Genomic DNA, 18,793 nt, shown 5'->3' on the forward strand with positions numbered 1-18,793 from the left:
GGCAGGTTTATAAGTTGGGACAAACTATTTTAAGAACACTATAATGGAGATCATAAACAAGGAAGGGAACGACAGCCAAGAGCTCGCCTTATTTGTAAAGCATAAAAATCTCGAGGGGGGGGGGGGGGTGGGTGGTTTGGCAATTTCCTTGCATGTGATGACAAGGAACTTGGGTGGCAGTTTTTGGATCATTTTTCTAAAATGATCGATTTAATGTACAGAATTATACATGTACTACATTAATAAATTCGATTTAGTAGTTCCAATATCCGGAGGTATCTACCTACTGGGTATTTGGCATGGGTATATTTACCGATGTCCACTATGTAATCTGAATATGAATATAATAGGAAAATGAGAAAGGTATCAGCCATTTAATTTCTTTTGACGCGCTAGATGACTGCCTAGCGAATTCATGTAAGTCCGCGGCATTTTATATTCTCTCCATTGGTATTATGGAGCTTTTTATTTCCTCCTCCGAGGAGATATCGTGTAGAGGATTGCCTAGCGAAATATTTGTCCATTGGTATATGGAGCTTTTCCTCCTCGATAAGGAGTTGATCGCTAGATGAGTGCCTAGCAAAATAGTTCCCAGTGTGTTAAGGGGAACTCTTGGGTTATAGGCGCAACAAGCTTCCCAGTAATTGTTGGGAGGCTCGGTCGGGTATTTACTCCGTTCGAAAAAGTTGTCCAGAAATCATTATTATTTGGCTGATTCCAGGGACTCTTCTAAAAACATTGCTTGAATAAATTATGCGTTCTTTCTGAATGGCTGACCAGAGGCCCAAATTTTGGCGTATGTGTTTTCATCATTTCAGTGTCTCGGGATAATGCAGTTTAATTTGTACATATCAAATGAAACAAAAAATTGTCCCTGCTGCTGAAATGGAATCGCCCTCGTGATGTCACGCGATGTTTCCATGGGAGGCCAATTGGGTGCCTTGTTTGGTATCAGGCGGGCCAATCACAGGCAGCCTTGCTTGGAGCCGTCGGTGGCCATTTTGTTAGCTAAGGCCATTCTCTGTCAGTTTTTCAGCAAGAACGGATGCAGAAATTTTTATCCCACCCACCACTCCCAATATGTCAATTGATATCTGTTTAAAATTGATTTCAAGAGTTTGATAGTGTGTCATAAAATTTGAGTCTCGCAGTAGTGAGACAAGTACATATAAAGTGTCGGTCTTCAAATTAAAAGGTAATGAGGAATGAGATGAAATACGAAAGAGAAAGGAAAATATATTCGATTGAGAGTTCTTTGAATTTGAATAATATTCTAATTACATTGAGGTTTTTGAGTTACATAGGAGTATGACTATTGTATACGGGTGTGAGAGTGTGCGTGGGTAGATCACTTTAGGTTCAATTTCTATCTCAGCAACACATTCTATTCTGTTGCGCAGTTGTATTTTCTGAAATTCTATTTGTATAGGTGTGTTCACTCTAGTGTGTCTTCAGAAGCATTAACAAAATCGATACAATTGGTACCACTTTCAGTCTTAGGTGGTAATGCCCTTCAGTCTTAGGTCGAGTAATTTTATTTATAGCAGGAAGGAAGGAATTAACACCAGGTTGGCATGGGATAGCTAGACAGGGGCCAAGTACTATGCCCTCAGATTTTTCTTGTTCATCAAAGTATAAATAAAAATGAAATATTGGGTTCAAGTTTTAATGAGGTTGCGCAGCCGGCTGGTTATCGCGTTAATTTCTGTTAAAGGCTGCCTTTTGTATTAGACATGATATCCTAGTTATGTATTCGAATTCATAAATGTGCAGAGCATGGCACTGTGTTTGCTTGGCGTTGGCAGCGAAAAATAATGGGTTTTGCAATTAACTCCTTCAACATGTTCAAACAAAAAATCGGGTTAATGGTCCACTGTGGTGAAGAGGCCTCGACCGTAAAATTCAGAGGCTCTTCAAATAATCGCAAACGTGGATCTTGCGGTATTTATTATGTATGTATGTATTATTCACTGAGCGTGTTTGTAGAGAGCCAGCTTATCAGTTAGGCGCTTATCACCGTAGAAGTACTTCAAGATCATTTGCCAGTGCAGTGTGGTATTTCCGTGATAAAACCACTACAAGCACGCTCGTAATATCATTATGCATTTAAAGTGCATTTTGGTCAATCATACATAGTAATGTTATTCTAATTTAATTATATTGATTTAATTGTTACTGCCTAAATGTATTGAGATTTATTTATATACCAATCACTCTTGTTTACATTTAATTTTATTACTTTGTTGAGCTATTAGTATCACTTGTATATTGATGTTGATGATTGATGAAAATGAAATATGAATGAATGAATTTACTAGCAAAGGAAATGAGGGGATCAGAAATAGCTTATTCCATGGTACAGGGTACGGATGTTAACAAGTAGTCCTTGTGGCAGTTTTTGGATCATTTTTCTAAAATGATCGATTTAATGTACAGAATTATACATGTACTACATTAATAAATTCGATTTAGTAGTTCCAATATCCGGAGGTATCTACCTACTGGGTATTTGGCATGGGTATATTTACCGATGTCCACTATGTAATCTGAATATGAATATAATAGGAAAATGAGAAAGGTATCAGCCATTTAATTTCTTTTGACGCGCTAGATGACTGCCTAGCGAATTCATGTAAGTCCGCGGCATTTTATATTCTCTCCATTGGTAGTATGGAGCTTTTTATTTCATCCTCCGAGGAGATATCGTGTAGAGGATTGCCTAGCGAAATATTTGTCCATTGGTATATGGAGCTTTTCCTCCTCGATAAGGAGTTGATCGCTAGATGAGTGCCTAGCAAAATAGTTCCCAGTGTGTTAAGGGGAACTCTTGGGTTATAGGCGCAACAAGCTTCCCAGTAATTGTTGGGAGGCTCGGTCGGGTATTTACTCCGTTCGAAAAAGTTGTCCAGAAATCATTATTATTTGGCTGATTCCAGGGAATTTTCTAAAAACATTGCTTGAATAAATTATGCGTTCTTTCTGAATGGCTGACCAGAGGCCCAAATTTTGGCGTATGTGTTTTCATCATTTCAGTGTCTCGGGATAATTGATTTAATGGTGTTTTGTTTTCTTTAATTTTCTTGTATACAACAACCCAGTCACTCATGCAACCATCTTGCAGTATAAAACAATGATTCATTGACATGCACGGGGTTTTTCTTGAAGGTTTTATTGAGCGGTGTTTCAAAAAATGTTAAGAATCGATCTAGGAGTTACAAAACATTTCTTTGCATAACTTGACATTCGTTTTGTTGATTTGAAAATTCAAAAAGCTGTGAATAAAATAATCATTTTGCTACCATCCCAAAGTAGTTCCTAGTCATTTAGAAACAACTGCTGATTAAAACCTTCAATGAAAACCTCATTTATGTCAAAATTAGCATCAACGAATCATTATTTTGCACTACATGATGGTTCAGGGTGACTAAGGCATCAGAGACAGAAAGGTGAAGGAAAACAAAACAATTGATATCAATCATAACATTGATATCGAGAATATTTTGTACATTACATGTATGGGATGTTGAAAAGTTTTTGAAATCATCATTTTTGAAAAATGTGAATATTTCTGACCAAAACAAAACAATTTTGAGAAGGGATAACTTTCGTTGGGTAGCAAAATGATTCCTATATTCACAGCTTTTTGAATTTTTCAAATCAACAAAGTGAATGTCAAGTTATGCAAAGAAATGGTTTGTAAGTCCTACATTGATTTTACCATTTTTGAAACACAGGCTCAATGAAACCTTCTAGAAACCCCGTACATGTCAATGAATCATTATTTTATACTGTAAGATGATTGCATGGGTGACTGTGTTATCGGATACATAAAAATTAAAGAAAACAAACACACCATTAAACCAATCAAAACATTAATATCGAGAATGTTTTTTTAAATTACATGTATATGATGTTGAAAAGTACAACTTTTTCTGAAAACGTCATTTTTAGAAAATGTGATTATTTTTTGCCGAAACAAAAACAAATGAGAAGAAAAAACTTTGGGAGGGTAGAAAAACGATTCCTTTACTCACAAGTGTTTACATTTTTCAAATCAACGAAATGTATGTCAAGTTATGCAAAGAAATGTTTTGTAATTTTAGGGGAGTTATGTTTTTTAACCCGTTATTTATTATTTTCTTCTTTGCACGTGAGATGTTAAAGAGATTTGTAATCTTTTTTAAAGATGACCAAAGAATTTTCAATTCTAGTGGTCCAATTGGCACAATTTCTGCTGCTCTTGGGAATATCTTTAAATGAATTTTACACATAGCAGCCTTTGGTGCCTTAGCGCATTTTGGAACCAAAGCCGATGAGGAATGATTAATTTAGCTAAAAAAGTGCAGTATAAACGCATTCATCCAACACTATTTTTTATATACCTTGTGCAATGATTTTAAAGTGTAGAGAGTAGTCACTAAATAGAGGTAAAAGTTTTCTCAAAATGGTCCCTATATACATGGGCGTCAATCCTAGGGGGGGGCAGAGGGGCGTTTCCCCCACCTTTCGGCAAAATGACCCATTTGTTGTTCCTTTCAGCCACTTTTTAACAATTTGGCCGGTTGTCCCTCCACATTTCAAGCCGGATTGGCGCTAATGTCTTATCAATTGTAGTCATTTTAATAACTCTTATTCTTAAAATTTTCAGAACGATCACAGGACCTATACATTTTCTGAAGATCTTAAATCCTCTTTTTCTCGAAGTAAGTTATGGTACCGATCATGAAAGAGAGTTACACATTTTAAAATTTGTTCCACATCTATAGCATGTTCGGGGCTAAAATTACAGCACTCGATATTTTCCGTAAATATTAATATAGTCCATTATTTTTAAGCCAAAATTGTCGCAATTATGTTTTGTACAGAATATGAAAGAATGTTACACATATTTTTTAACCTTTGTTCCACATCTGTAGCATGTTCGGATCTGAAATTATAGCCCTCGGTATTTTCCGTAAATATTAATTTAATCCAGTATATTTTAAACCAAAATGGTGGAAATGTGGTTCGTTTATCGTTGTAAACATTGATAGGAATGTTCTTAAGCAAATGAAATCAAGAAAAACATAAAAGCAATTGGATTTTGCACATAACCGAAATTGGTATTGTTACCAGAAATGTGCAAAATTGTCTCACAAAAAACAAAAAATTATAATTCAAAACTTTCAAAGGTATTTCTAAAATACGGTTTTCTGTTTTTAGTGTGATTTAATATTGCCTTTCAGGTGCGTCATATTTTGAAATAAAGATTTTCTGATAAAGTGGTTTTCTGGAAATTGGTCAAAATATTTGTTTCCAAAAAGGGATTAAATCCACTTGTCACATGTTGGGGGAAATTAAATTACTTCTTTTGATGTTTAATAAATGATTTCAATTGATGACATGACACTGTAATAACATGCTTCAATCAACCATCATCATATTAAAGTTATTTGTTTATTTTCATGATTCCAATCTTACAGTATCTCCGGCCGGCACTAGCTCGTGGTGATTGTCTATGAGCTTCACGAGTAACATCTGAAATGGGACCCTCATATCAAAAGTTATCAAACATGCATGTACCTCGAAAACCTTTACCCGTCTACATGCTTAATATGAATACAATGTCAATTTAGCAAGTAGAATACTTAACCTGCATAGACCACTAAATCATACACCATCCTAATCATCGACTAAATATTAAAAGTTGACAGTTTTTTACCGTGAAGTTAATCTAACAGCAAATGCTTGACTTTACATCAAAGGCTACAGTAAAATTAGAATCAACGAAGATTCTGTAAATTTTATTTTGACCATCTACATACAACATACAAAATACTAATTGTTACTACATTGTATTATATATAGGCCTAGTCTGGTTAAAAAAACTAAGCACATACTGGAACATACTCAAAAGTACGCATACTCGTATTCATCATGTACAAACCCAGCCAACTTACAGTATAGAGGCTACGCATCCCCCTATTTATAAAAGCACATACCATAGACCCTAACACACACCCTACATTAATACCAATAACATTTCACACTAATACATCCACCACCCAAAGCTACCACAGTACAAAACCCGAAAAAAACCCCGCTTACTTTGAACAAGTTCATTAGGAATGTTAATTTCAACTTTGATTTGTGTTCATTTTGAACAATACCAAATCGTCATATTTCAACAATGAACAAATTCACAACAACAACACTGACGAACACTAACATAACAGCAACACCACAACAATATTACATTACCGGACACAGTGGCCGCAACAAAAAGACCATTATCATAAACAACATCAGTACTAGTTCTCTTTATGTTTGATTCTATTACCTCCATGACCCATTAATCAAAATCGCGCACTGTGATTTGTTGAAACGCGTCACGTGAGAGCCCATTATTCTGCAATAATGGGTCAAGCGCCGTAACACATTCTACGCACAGCATTACGCTACGCGTGCAATATTTCAGCGATACGCGCTGTCACTTTGAAGTGAAGTAAACAACTTTTGTGCCAAAAAATGACATTTTCTCTTTAAATTGCACTATTTTCTGGTAATATAATAGAAATAAAGGGTGCAGCATTATCCTTTACAGCAAATAATGTGTCCTCGGCAGTAAAACGTTTAAATAATGGGTTCGGCTGCGCCTCACCCATTATTTACGTTTTACTGCCTCGACACATTATTTGGGTGTAAAGGATAATGCATTACCCTTTATTTCTTAAGTATACACCAATCCGAGAAGCGTTTGTATTTGGCCCTCTATTGACGGAACAACAGATGTACCAGTGCGGGGGATTTAATTTGTTTAATCAATTCATGGATTGATGGACCCCCCGACCTTGGGACACCTCAGTTTTACGTCGGGGACACCGCAGTAATGGCCTAGTCGGATTGGTGTATAGACAGAAGGTCGCTATCACACACGTATGACTGTGCCAAATTTTTATTTACAAATTACACCTAAAGTGATTTCCAAGTTTGTGCCTTCTCAATTAAGAGATTAATCAAATTGTTCTGTTCATTTCTGCAGTATCACATTATAATAAACTACAATTAAACCTTCACAGTTTCATTTCTATGATTACATACTTATTACAGTAAGCAAAATAATTAAGGTACCAGTTATGTTCAGCCCTGTATATCTTACGAAAAGACAGATCATAATTGGAACCAATAGCTGCATCTTTTAGGTTGAATTTAAGACATCATTCGTTGAAATCGTTCACGAAATGAAGACACGACGATCCAAAAACCCAATCATACTGCAGTTACTGTCCGTTTTCCTATACACAATACACAGTGCTCTCCCCATTGACGCGTGACCTCTACAAATGATGTATGTTGGAAGAATGGGCACTTGACTAGTTAACATCACTGTGTGAAAAATAACCAGCCAATATTTAAAGTATTCTCCAAACTTCTAGCAAATATATTTCTCTAACATGACCTAAAATTACAGCTAGGTTAGATGTTCAGAAGGGGTCGCACTTTCGTAGAATATGAGTGAGGGCAAAGCATAGCTAGCTCATAGCTAGGCAACTCCCCGTGTTAATTGAATGGAGATTTGACCGAAAATATTGAGCTATATTGGTAACGGACCGCTCCGTTCTGAAGGATGCCACCAAAAAACGGTACAAGCTACATTTAAAGTATTCTATGAAATTCTAGAAAATATAGTTTTGTAACATGTCCTAAATTTTTAGCTAATTTAGGTGTTTGGAGAGGGTCGCACTTTTGTGTTTTAGGAAGGATATGTAAACGACAAATAACACCAAAAATATGAAGAAATTATTTCCAAACCGTGTTAAGTCAACAATCATTATGTTGCTCATTTTCAAGAATGCTGGTTAACAAAAAGCAGGCCATTGTCTCATTTCGTGAACAAAAGTACACATACCATTGTTTCCTTCCGTTTCCTTTATAATCGGTTACCCAACTGAAGCTATAATACCAGCTTTATTGCGATATCGCACATGTAAAACAGACACATGTGCACCACCAGAGAAGATCCGATTTAATCAGTTGAGCTGTTTCAATGAGTGTTATCTTGGTTTAATAGCTTTTAATGGGGTTTAAGTCCTGAAAAGGTCGAGATGAATTCTACTGTAGACATGACTGCATCATGGGGACATGTAAATTCAAAAGTTGCAGTTTGCTCCATTGCATGCCCTATTGATTTGTACACAAGGCGTTCTCGAAGAAGAGAACTAGCGCCGTGCGTCCATTGATTAACTTTTTAAAGGTTTTTCTCAACCAATTTCAACAAAACCATAGCTAAGAGTACATATAATAACTGTTTGTTTTAATTTTGACATATTTTTCTTTGTTCAAGCTATACGATATACAGGGTGAACATAAATGTTATGTATATAACAGTAAAAATGGAGAAACAAAAGTGAAAACGTCCAATGATCATAATTATAAGACAATTGGGTGCCAAACTTCAAAAGAGGAAGTTCAGAAATTGGTTCTTGGATATAAATATTTAAATTATTATTGTTCAGCCACATGATAAGGCAAAATAATGTCCCAAAGCTGCCACACGCGTGTGTTTTACGATGCGCATTGTTTTGGGATTTTTTCCTTCCAATACTTGTTTTTTACAATTGTTTTTAAATTGGTGTAATAAGTTTTGTGTTATTCGAGACTTCCAGTGATTAGAGACTTTAATCCACGTACGTTTACAGCATATGTTTGACATCTTTACATTTCTTAAACAAACATGAAGAAAATATTAAGTTACTTTCCTTTTAAGTCGGGATTTTTACCAATGTATTCTTATATTCCTGTTTCAGTTCAAATAAATCTGGTAAGAACTAAAAACAATTAGCCAAAATACTTGATATACCCATCAAGAATCATCAAGTTATAGCTCACTTCTGAACATGTTAAGGACAGGCAACACAAGACTTTCCAGTTGCAAATGACGTTTTTCATACATCTGCCTCTCCTCAGTTGGATGGTCCAGTATCCACTCAAGTTCAGCTGCCGCAGCTTTGCTAATCTTCCCATGATTGGATTTTGAAACCGAGCTTCTTTCCTCTTCGATTTGGATTTTTATGGTATACGCGAACTTCTCTAGCTCGTTCCTGGCGAGCACGCGTTGCTTTTCCTTCTGGTCTTCTTCAGCGAACCTCTCCGCGTCATTTATCATACGCTGAATCTCGTTCACATCAAGACTACTTTGCTCGCTTGTAATTGTAATACCAGCTTTGTTACCCGAAGCTTTGTCAACAGCTTCCACCTTAAGAATGCCATCGGCATCAATCTCAAATGAGACATCTATGTTTGGTACTCGTGCCGGGGCTGGCGGTACACCAGTTAACAGAAAGTTGCCTAAATAGTGGTTATCTCTCGTTATTGGGCGCTCTCCTATAGCAAGTGTAAACATGAGGTTCAAAAGTGTAAGAAAATTAGAAAACACATTTCTCCAATGATCAGAGTGCAATTAATATAATATAAAGTTTCTGGTAAGTTTGTCAAATAGTGAACTTAATAATTTGATTTGATTTGATTTGATTTATTGATAATCCAGGCAAACATACATACAATAGCAGAAAAAAACCAAAAAACAATATTAATACACAAACATAATAGTCAACGGGGTCCCTGGCGGATTCCCTAATAGCGAACTAAATCACTTTCAAGTGGGTCTCCGATAACCCCGTTGACGGAAAAGAAAAATGGTAATGCCGGAAATCTATGTTGACTGCTTGTCTGGAGGAAAGAGTATTCAGCTTGATATAGTCAGCCCAGCTAATATTGTATTTATTCCACAGACATCCAACAGCAAACATAATGCGAAGATAATCAAAGCGAGAAAGAATGGTGGGGATCTCAAGGGTCTGGAGCCTTGTACTGTAAGAAGGCCTAGACTGCCAGGGACCAGGAAAACAGTATCTGGTGAACCTTCTCTGGACCCCTTCCAGCTTATTTTGTGACCCTCCCTGTTAGGAGCCCAAACTGGAGCACAGTACTCCAGGATAGGTCTCACCAGAGCAAAGAAAAGCTTCTTCATGGTATCCGGATCATTGGATCCAACCGTTCTTTGGATGAAGCCAAGCAAACGTTGGGCCTTACTAGTGATAGTATCAACATGGGGACCCCACTCAAGGTTAGAAGACAAGACAACGCTGAGGTGCTTATGTGTAGAAACGGTTTCAAGAGGGATATCACCCATCTGATATCTAACGGAAAGAGGACGATGGGATCTGGTAATGTGCATTACCACACATTTAGCAGCATTAAGGGGAAGCATTTGATGGTCATTTAAATTCTGATCATTTAAATGAGTCCAGTATTTTAGGTACTTCAAGAATTGTAAGTTGACGTTGAATACGATTGTTGTTGTTCTGAATACGATTGTTGTTGTTTTGGACGCATGTTCACATCTCCAGAACCTTATAAAGCATGACAAGGAACCAGATTACTTATATGGCCCTATACCATTCTTTAATTCTAGGATTTGATAAAAAAATGTTTAGGGTACGATCGAAATGAGTTATTTACTCTTAAGAATGGCTGAAAGAATATATCTCCTATTTATTTTTTAATGGAAAATACGTAATTGATTCAGTGGCGTAGCGTCATACATGTATGGGCAGGGTGGGCACGTGCCCCCCAATCGATTGCAAAATCCAATAGAAAAATGGTCAATCATGGTCGGTGTTGACCCACGCTACGCCACTGAATTGATTCGAAATGTTGATACCTTCAAATACTGGAAAAAGAACTTCAGTCTGGTCATCATGCACTGTGGTAAATCGGGATGTATTTTTGCACGGTATTTCTGTGTTGCGTTTAATAACAGGTGTCATGATATCGCCAAGAGACGAAATACCCAACGTCAGCGGTGTTACGTCTTGAACAACCAACAATGCTACAAAAATGATAAAATTGTATTATAAACTATTATGTATCGTTTAGCAGAATGGTTAAATAGGGCTTCTTTAGTCAAATTAAGGAATTCATTCTTAAAAATGTCTTAGCAATGTTTTTACAATCTGTGATTTCAAATATCACATGCTTATTGCTCACAAGTAAACAAAAATCAGTGGCCCTAATATAGAACCCTGTGGTAGGCCTAAACTACATCTTACATTTTCATAAAGATAAAACAAGGCTGCTGTATTAATTTTAAACCAATTTTACTGTGTTTAAATATCGCTTGATTAATATTCAAACTGGTGCACTACTTTTCATTACGAATATTTCTGTTTTTGTATATTATAACCGTGCCATACTCTTTGTGAGCAAACCTACCAAATTCGTCTTCTCCACTTAAGATTCCCCCTTGTACAGCAGCACCATAAGCAACAGCTTCATCCGGGTTGATACCTTTGGACGGTTCTTTGCCATTGAAAAAGTCTCGTACAAGTTGTTGTATTTTTGGAATTCTTGTTGATCCACCAACTAACACAATTTCATCAATATCTTCTTTTGCAATACCAGAATCCTTCAAAACTTGTTCAAGAGGTTGCAAAGTCAAGCGAAACAGATCCTTCAAAGAGTAATGATGATCATTAAAATATACAACACAAAATAACATATGATTTACTGTTTTATAATATTAGGGTATGAATATTATACTCAGTGAAAATTAGTGGTGATTTCCGTTCCCCCCTATCCATGCCAATGCGTTCCTTTTATCATAATGAATCAGACAAAGTGGATTTTGACCTATATCTGATCAAATTATAGTTCTTGAGAGCCGGTCAAAAGGTGAAAGGTGAAAGGTGAATGGTCAAATGTAAAATTTGCAGGCAAGCCAATAGGCTTTCATACATTAACTAGACTACGGGGTCGTCATACAATTAAATCAAATTTAATAGAGCCTCACCATGTTCAAGTCTTCAAACTTTGCCCTGGTGAGTGTTTCTGAGAAGTCCCGTCCTCCATACAAAGAGTCGATTTCGATCCTAGCTTGTAACTGATAGCTTACAACTCGCTTGGCTTTCTCAACTTCCTGTCGTAGTCTCTGTTTTGCACGATTATCGTTTCCTATATCCTGTCCGGTTTTAGTTTTAAACCGTTTGATAAAGTGGTCCATTACTCGATGGTCAAAATCCTCACCACCTGGTTGGATAGTTAATAAGTATTAGGTATCGTAAATAAGTAAGTATAAAGTAAAAGTAAGTAAAGTAAGTAAGTAAGTAAGTAAGTAAGTAAGTAAGTAAGTAAGTAAGTAAGTAAGCAAGTAAGTAAGTAAGTAAGTAAAAAGTAAGTAGGTAAAGTAAGTAAGTAAGCAAGTAAGTAGGTAGTAGGTAAGTAGTAAGTAAGTAAGTAAGTAAGTAAGTAAGTAAGTAAGTAAGTAAGTAAGTAAGTAAGTAAGTAAGTAAGTAAGTAAGTGAGTAAGTGTATCTTAGTAAGTAGAAAGAACAACAAAATATTTAAAATTCCCTTACCTAAGTGTGTATTGCCGTCAATCGCTCTCACTTTAAAGATTCCGTTGTTAATTGTCATAAGTGAAACATCAAATGTTCCCCCGCCAAGATCAAATATCAGAATGTTCTTCATTCCCTTTTGTTTGTCTAGTCCATAGGCTATCGCAGCTGCAGTGCTATGGAGAAAAATGGTGGAATGTCCGTTTACATGGTTTAAAATTTAGATTATTGCAAATTAACAACACAGCAAAATAGATTAACGTCAAGATAACAAATAAATAAACAAATAGATAGATAAATAAACAAATGCATCAACAAATAAGAAAGAAAGAAAGAAAGAAAGAAAGAAAGACAGAAAGAAAATAATAATGATAATAATATAATAATAATAATATTAGAGAATATACAAGTAAATTAATATCTTACGGTTCATTGATAATTCTCATGACCGTGAGACCAGCAATAATGCCGGCATCTTTGGTCGCTCTACGTTGGGCATCGTTGAAATATGCAGGGACAGTAACGACAGCGTGTGTCACTTTCTTCCCCAAGTAACTTTCCGCGGTTTCCTTTCAAAAATAGAATAATCAACAATGTTAGTGCTTATAAGAGCAAAGTCTGCACCGTGGACTTTCCATGGACCCAAACGTGCGTTTGTTGACCAACATAGATAAACAAATCGTCGGTTGCAACACATAGTGGCGTATGTGAAGGACAAAATACGTTTCCGAGCAAACCGTTTTTGAAGGATATGCTACTAGTAACGGGGTCTATACTTCTCCACTGTTATCTCTCAGTGGCCAGATTCCATTTGAAATTGAAGTTTAAGGTTCAAAAATTAAACTGTGTCTTTAATAGTTAACAAGGAATAACTGTTATAGGATAATAGATAGCTCTAAAGCTATACGCCACTATGTGAAACGGAAAATTTGGAAAATCACTCTACGCCACTATGTGTTGCGACCGACGAAATGTAGCCAATGAATTACTAAATATACACTACCGACTTGAAATAAAATGTTGCTGCCATGATGATAAAGTTTTCAATGACAGCCATATGATTACCTTCATTTTCATAAGCACCATCGCGCTAACCTCCTCCGGGGCAAATCGTTTTCTTTTGTCACCAACATCTACTTAGATGTGTGGCTTCTTGTTTTCCTCCACTACCTAAAACAACATAGTGACAGAAGAACATAGTAATGTTGTAGCATAAATAATTCAGCTTAAAATAATTTTTGACTATTAAGGCCAATGCCCCCCCCCCCACACACACACATTTCCGGACGACTGACTCTAATGATCTTTAAATTCACCTGAAAAGGAAAATACTTGATGTCATCCTGGAGAGACGCATCATCCCACGTGCGTCCAATAAGGCGTTTGACATCATAGATCGTATTTTCTGGATTCCTCTTGACCTGGTTCTTCGCTCCTTCACCTATTAAGCGCTCCCCAGTTTCTTCTTTGAATGCGACATATGACGGCGTGATCCGATTCCCTTGATCATTAGCTATAATCTCAACTCTGCCATGTTTGTAAATTCCGACACTGGAAGTTGAATAATATAAAACAAATGCTATAATTATAAATTGATATAAATCTATGTATAAATATCAAAATACTAATTTTCTTTCTGTAGAAAAGCTATTCTCCTTCTTAAACTACCGTTACGTTGACCGTCGACATTAGCGTCGATACACGTCCCACTGTCCTCCAGCATTGACGCCAATGACCATCGATATGATTATTAAAAACTATAGAGAAAATGTACAATAGATTTCGTACCATGAATATGTGGTCCCTAGGTCTATACCAATTACTGTGCCGACATCTTCACCGAAACACGATGTCACTGATGCCAATATAAGCAACACCAACTTTAACACAGCAAACATGGTTGGTAACAAATCTGAAACAATTAATGTTGAATAAGGATCGTCAATGCAAGAAATGTTATGTTTTTATTTTACATTGCCACCCAAAATATGAATAATACAGACGCGGGGAGGTCGACAAATAAAACACAAATTTAACTCTGAAATTTCCAATCGATTTGTGTGCTTCCCCGCATTCAAGTAACTTTGAGACGTCTGCTTAACCAGTTCTGATTTAAAACTGTGACGGCGACACTTAAATAATATTAAATTATGAATGAAGTTTTGATTGTACTTAATTCATTTGAAGACAAGTTAAGTGGGGTCACCGTGAACCGAAACTGTTTTAGTGTTTTAGGTTGCAATAATATTACTCAATTCCCAGGTGTGATGTTCCGTATTTTACACGGTCTATTAATGGGAAACCCCCATATATGGCAACATAACCCAAATTCGTTGCGCACATCATCTGAAATGCCTCTACTCCACCCCCCACCCCCAATGTCGACAACTTGAAAAATCATTTCGGAAAAATATCAGTCACAGTTAAATTGAATCCATTTTAGCCAAAAACGGTGTACATCTAAATTAATAAATAAACGTGAATCCCCAGAACGCAAAAATTGGGTTGGTCGTGCCCGTAGATCAGGGTTTCATTTTTGAAAACAGCCATTAGCAGACTTTTCCATTGTCTTTCGAGACTTTGTGGTTTAACCTTTTGATGATTTCGAATTTCAGAATTAAGGGGTTTTCCCACAACCATGCACCGTTCCACTGATGGTGAAAGTGTCTGGTTAGTGGCTAGCGCCATTATGTACATGTCAGTAAATTGACTTGTGTTAACTTTCTTAATTATAATGCCATTAAAACTGCATTTATAATATCATACACTTATATTCAAAGGATTATTTCGTGATCCTGGCATCCTCTTTATGACATTTTTCAGTAGATATCCACGAAAAAGCTTATTGCCACAATTTCAGTTGATTCCGATTTTGCGTTTGGGAGTTATGCATGATTCTGTGTATCACACTGCTTCATAGGCCACTTTTGTAATTTCGTTCTAGTACACCAGAACCATGAGAACGTGTCGTCAAATTTGACGATATATTTTCTAAACAAAGTAATCTGCAAGATTTTGTTTTTGTATATAAACATTATCATGATTATGTAGCCAGAGGTTTCCAGTGGTATAAAAATCTTTTTTTGTTGAGAAAAGTTGGGGATGAGATTGTGGATCCCGAAATGCCCTTTTATGCACCAACACCTGTTACGGCATACATGTTTATAACCAACACTGTGTATATAGTTGTACCCCTATTAATAATATGCATTATTATTTACCAAGAATCAAAACAGGGCACATTAAGGGACAACAAGTGCATGTTTGACCCCTGTGTTTGACCTCACTTGGTTTGGAAAAAAGGTCGGTCTGCCGATTATTTCTATTTATTTCCTTTTTTTTTTTTTTTTTTCTCCAACGGGATATTACCTAAATATGTGTAACTTGCAATATTATGCTATTAAAGCAGGTTTTAAATGACACATTTTGTTTTGTTTTGTAACAGTATAGACCGGAAAAATGTGTTTCTGGATTTTCAGAAATTAGGGTCAGTATTCCTTTGTAGAGTAACAACTTTTCCCCCGTTTTTCAAAATTAGGGTCGGTCAATTGAGGCCAAACATACACTTTTTTATTTTTAGCCTAATTACCAATCAATATACAGTTTTCACAGCAAGGCACAAAAAAAGGGACCGTTCAAAATTTAAGATACAATAGGCAATCGTTTCTCATAGAATACTGAAATACAGCGATATGAATGACATTTTGGTAAAAGATCGGGGTTACTTCAACGCATAAAACCTGGTCAAATTGTGTTCAACTGCTCGTAATATGTGATATGGATTTGTACGAATTTAACACTGAAAATTATCTAAACACTAAAACTATCTCATTAAATGTTGAAAATCAACTGAATGGGTATTTATTTGTTACTCAAGATCTACCCATTACGGATTCGCACGAACTCAACACTGAAGATACCCAAGTTTAACCCAACATACCCTGCCAACATACCATTTTACAACTGCGATTTTGAATTGGTAAAATCAGTTGAAAATGTATTGATTTACCAGTGTGCTAAAAAGTTGACGCTAATAGTAGCATAGTGGTACATAATGTTACTTACCTGATCTTGAGTGCAATTTCCCAGTCTTGTCCGTAAGTTATTAAATCAGTAAATAATTCTGGTCGAGTGAAGCTAAGAATCAGATCCTATGTGTATGGTAATGATGACTATATAAAGCATAAAACCTGCAAATTAGCTACCGACACGTCAACACTTTACTACTTTGTGGTGGTCATGATGTGCCAATCCATTGCGAAAAGTCCCAAATAATGCAACTCCGGGAATTCCCCCAATGATACTCTTATTATTGGTGCCTTAGCTAAGGGACGCACCATTAGATATTATCGGGGGGGCTAGGGAGTTTGGGTCAGGCAGAATTTTTTTTTTTTTGCCGCCGAAGGAGGCAAAATTTTTTTTTTTCGCTGCCTTTGGAGGCAAATTTTTTTTTTTGTCTTTTTTCAATTTTAATGTATACCTTTATACAGAGCTGGGTAGGGGAACATTTTTTTTTTTTGGTCATCAGTGAGGCAAAATTTTTTTTTCTTATCAGTGAGGCAAATTTTTTTTTTACTCATCAGTGAGGCAAAACTCAAAAAACTCCCTAGCCCCCCCCCCCCCCCTCCGATAATATCTAATGGTGCGTCCCTAACGATCTTAGGCATAAATGAAATACCATATAGGGAACTGGGTAAATGGTGAGTTATGGAATGGGCGAGTTACTGACAGTTATGGTCAAGGGCGAAAGGCGAGTTGTGGTTAAGGGCAAAAGACGAGTTGTGGTCAAGGGCCAAAGGCGAGTTGTGGTCAAGGGCAAAAGGTGAGTTGTGGTTAAGGGCAAAAGACGAGTTGTGGTCAAGGGCCAAAGGCGAGTTGTGGTCAAGGGCAAAAGACGAGTTGTGGTCAAGGGCGAAAGGCGAGTTGTTGTCAAGGGCAAAAGGTGAGTTGCGGCCAAGGGTGAAAGGCGAGTTGTTGTCAAGGGAAAAAGGCGAGTTGTGGTCAAGGGCGAAAGGCGAGTTGTGGTCAAGGGCGAAAGGCGAGTTGTGGTTAAGGGCGAAAGGGAGTTGTGGATAAGGGCAAAAGACGAGTTGTGATCAAGGGCGAAAGGCGAGTTGTGGTCAAGGGCGAAAGGCGAGTTGTGGTTAAGGGCAAAAGACGAGTTGTGGTCAAGGGCCAAAGGCGAGTTGTGTTCAAGGGCGAAAGGCGAGTTGTGGTTAAGGGCAATAGACGAGTTGTGGTCAAGGGCAAAAGACGAGTTGTGGTCAAGGGCAAAAGGCGAGTTGTGGTCAAGGGCGAAAGGCGAGTTGTGGTTAAGGGCAAAAGACGAGTTGTGGTCAAGGGCGAAAGGCGAGTTGTGGTTAAGGGCAAAAGACGTGGTGTGGTCAAGGGCCAAAGGCGAGTTGTGTTCAAGGGCGAAAGGCGAGTTGTGGTTAAGGGCAAAAGACGAGTTATGGTCAAGGGCGAAAGGCGAGTTGTGGTTAAGGGCAAAAGACGAGTTGTGGTCAAGAGCCAAAGGCGAGATGTGGTCAAGGGCGAAAGGCGAGTTGTGGTTAAGGGCAAAAGGCGAGTTGTGGTCAAGGGGCGAAAGGCGAGATGTGTTTAAGGGCAAAAGACGAGTTGTGGTCAAGGGCAAAAGGCGAGTTGTGGTCAAGGGCGAAAGTGGAGTTGTGGTTAAGGGAAAAAGACGAGTTGTGGTCAAGGGCAAAAGGCGAGTCGTGGTCAAGGGCGAAAGGCGAGTTGTGGTCAAGCGAAAAAGGCGAGTTGTGGTCAAGGGCGAAAGGGAGTTGTGGTTAAGGGCAAAAGACGAGTTGTGGTCAATGGCAAAAGGCGAGTTGTGGTCAAGGGCGAAAGGCGAGTTGTGGTCAAGGGAAAAAGGCGAGTTGTGGTCAAGGGGGAAAGGGGAGTTGTGGTTAAGGGCAAAAGACGAGTTGTGGTCAAGGGCAAAAGGCGAGTTGTGGTCAAGGGCGAAAGGCGAGTTGTGACAACTGGGATGATCAACACCGGAGGCTTGTAATGAGAGGGATGATTCCTTGAGTTTAAGAACAATGGCTTTATTCTCAGGAAATGGGTTTAAGTGTCTTTCAGTTGGTGTGTATCTCCCCCAGGCTTCATAATTATGTCACAGCCCCTTCACACGGGCGTTCTTTTTTGGCCTGTTTCAGTATAGACTACTTTGCATTCCTTTTTGATAAACAATTCACACCAGATATACCATTCCATAAAACACAACCCCGGGGGGGGGGGCACTTCAATATGAAATGGATATGTATAGGTTTAGGGCTGGCACTGTCGCAGTAAGGGGCATTTGGTGAAAGCAAGATGTAAAAAATATGGGGTCAATGGGTGAGAGCATGATTTTTGGCATTCGGTGAGAGCAAAATGTAAAAAATATGGGGCATTGGGTGAGAACATGACCT

The 18,793-nt window shown here is 37.5% G+C and overlaps 1 protein-coding gene across 1 annotated transcript; it reads right to left on the reverse strand.

The window, feature by feature from the left end:
• Positions 1 to 6,670: 6,670 nt before the first annotated feature.
• LOC140164367 (endoplasmic reticulum chaperone BiP-like) lies at positions 6,671 to 16,605 on the reverse strand. The gene is made up of 10 exons (XM_072187644.1): positions 16,440 to 16,605; positions 14,163 to 14,286; positions 13,691 to 13,925; positions 13,440 to 13,544; positions 12,801 to 12,943; positions 12,396 to 12,550; positions 11,831 to 12,066; positions 11,254 to 11,491; positions 10,703 to 10,870; positions 6,671 to 9,363 (listed from the first exon to the last, which is right to left on the reverse strand). The coding sequence occupies exons 4-10, from the start codon at positions 13,458 to 13,460 to the stop codon at positions 8,858 to 8,860; spliced, it is 1,467 nt and encodes a 488-aa protein (XP_072043745.1). The 5' UTR covers positions 13,461 to 13,544; positions 13,691 to 13,925; positions 14,163 to 14,286; positions 16,440 to 16,605; the 3' UTR covers positions 6,671 to 8,857.
• Positions 16,606 to 18,793: the final 2,188 nt, after the last annotated feature.

Source organism: Amphiura filiformis, chromosome 11 (genome assembly GCF_039555335.1).
Source record: "Amphiura filiformis chromosome 11, Afil_fr2py, whole genome shotgun sequence".
In the NCBI taxonomy this organism is placed as follows: domain Eukaryota; kingdom Metazoa; phylum Echinodermata; class Ophiuroidea; order Amphilepidida; family Amphiuridae; genus Amphiura; species Amphiura filiformis.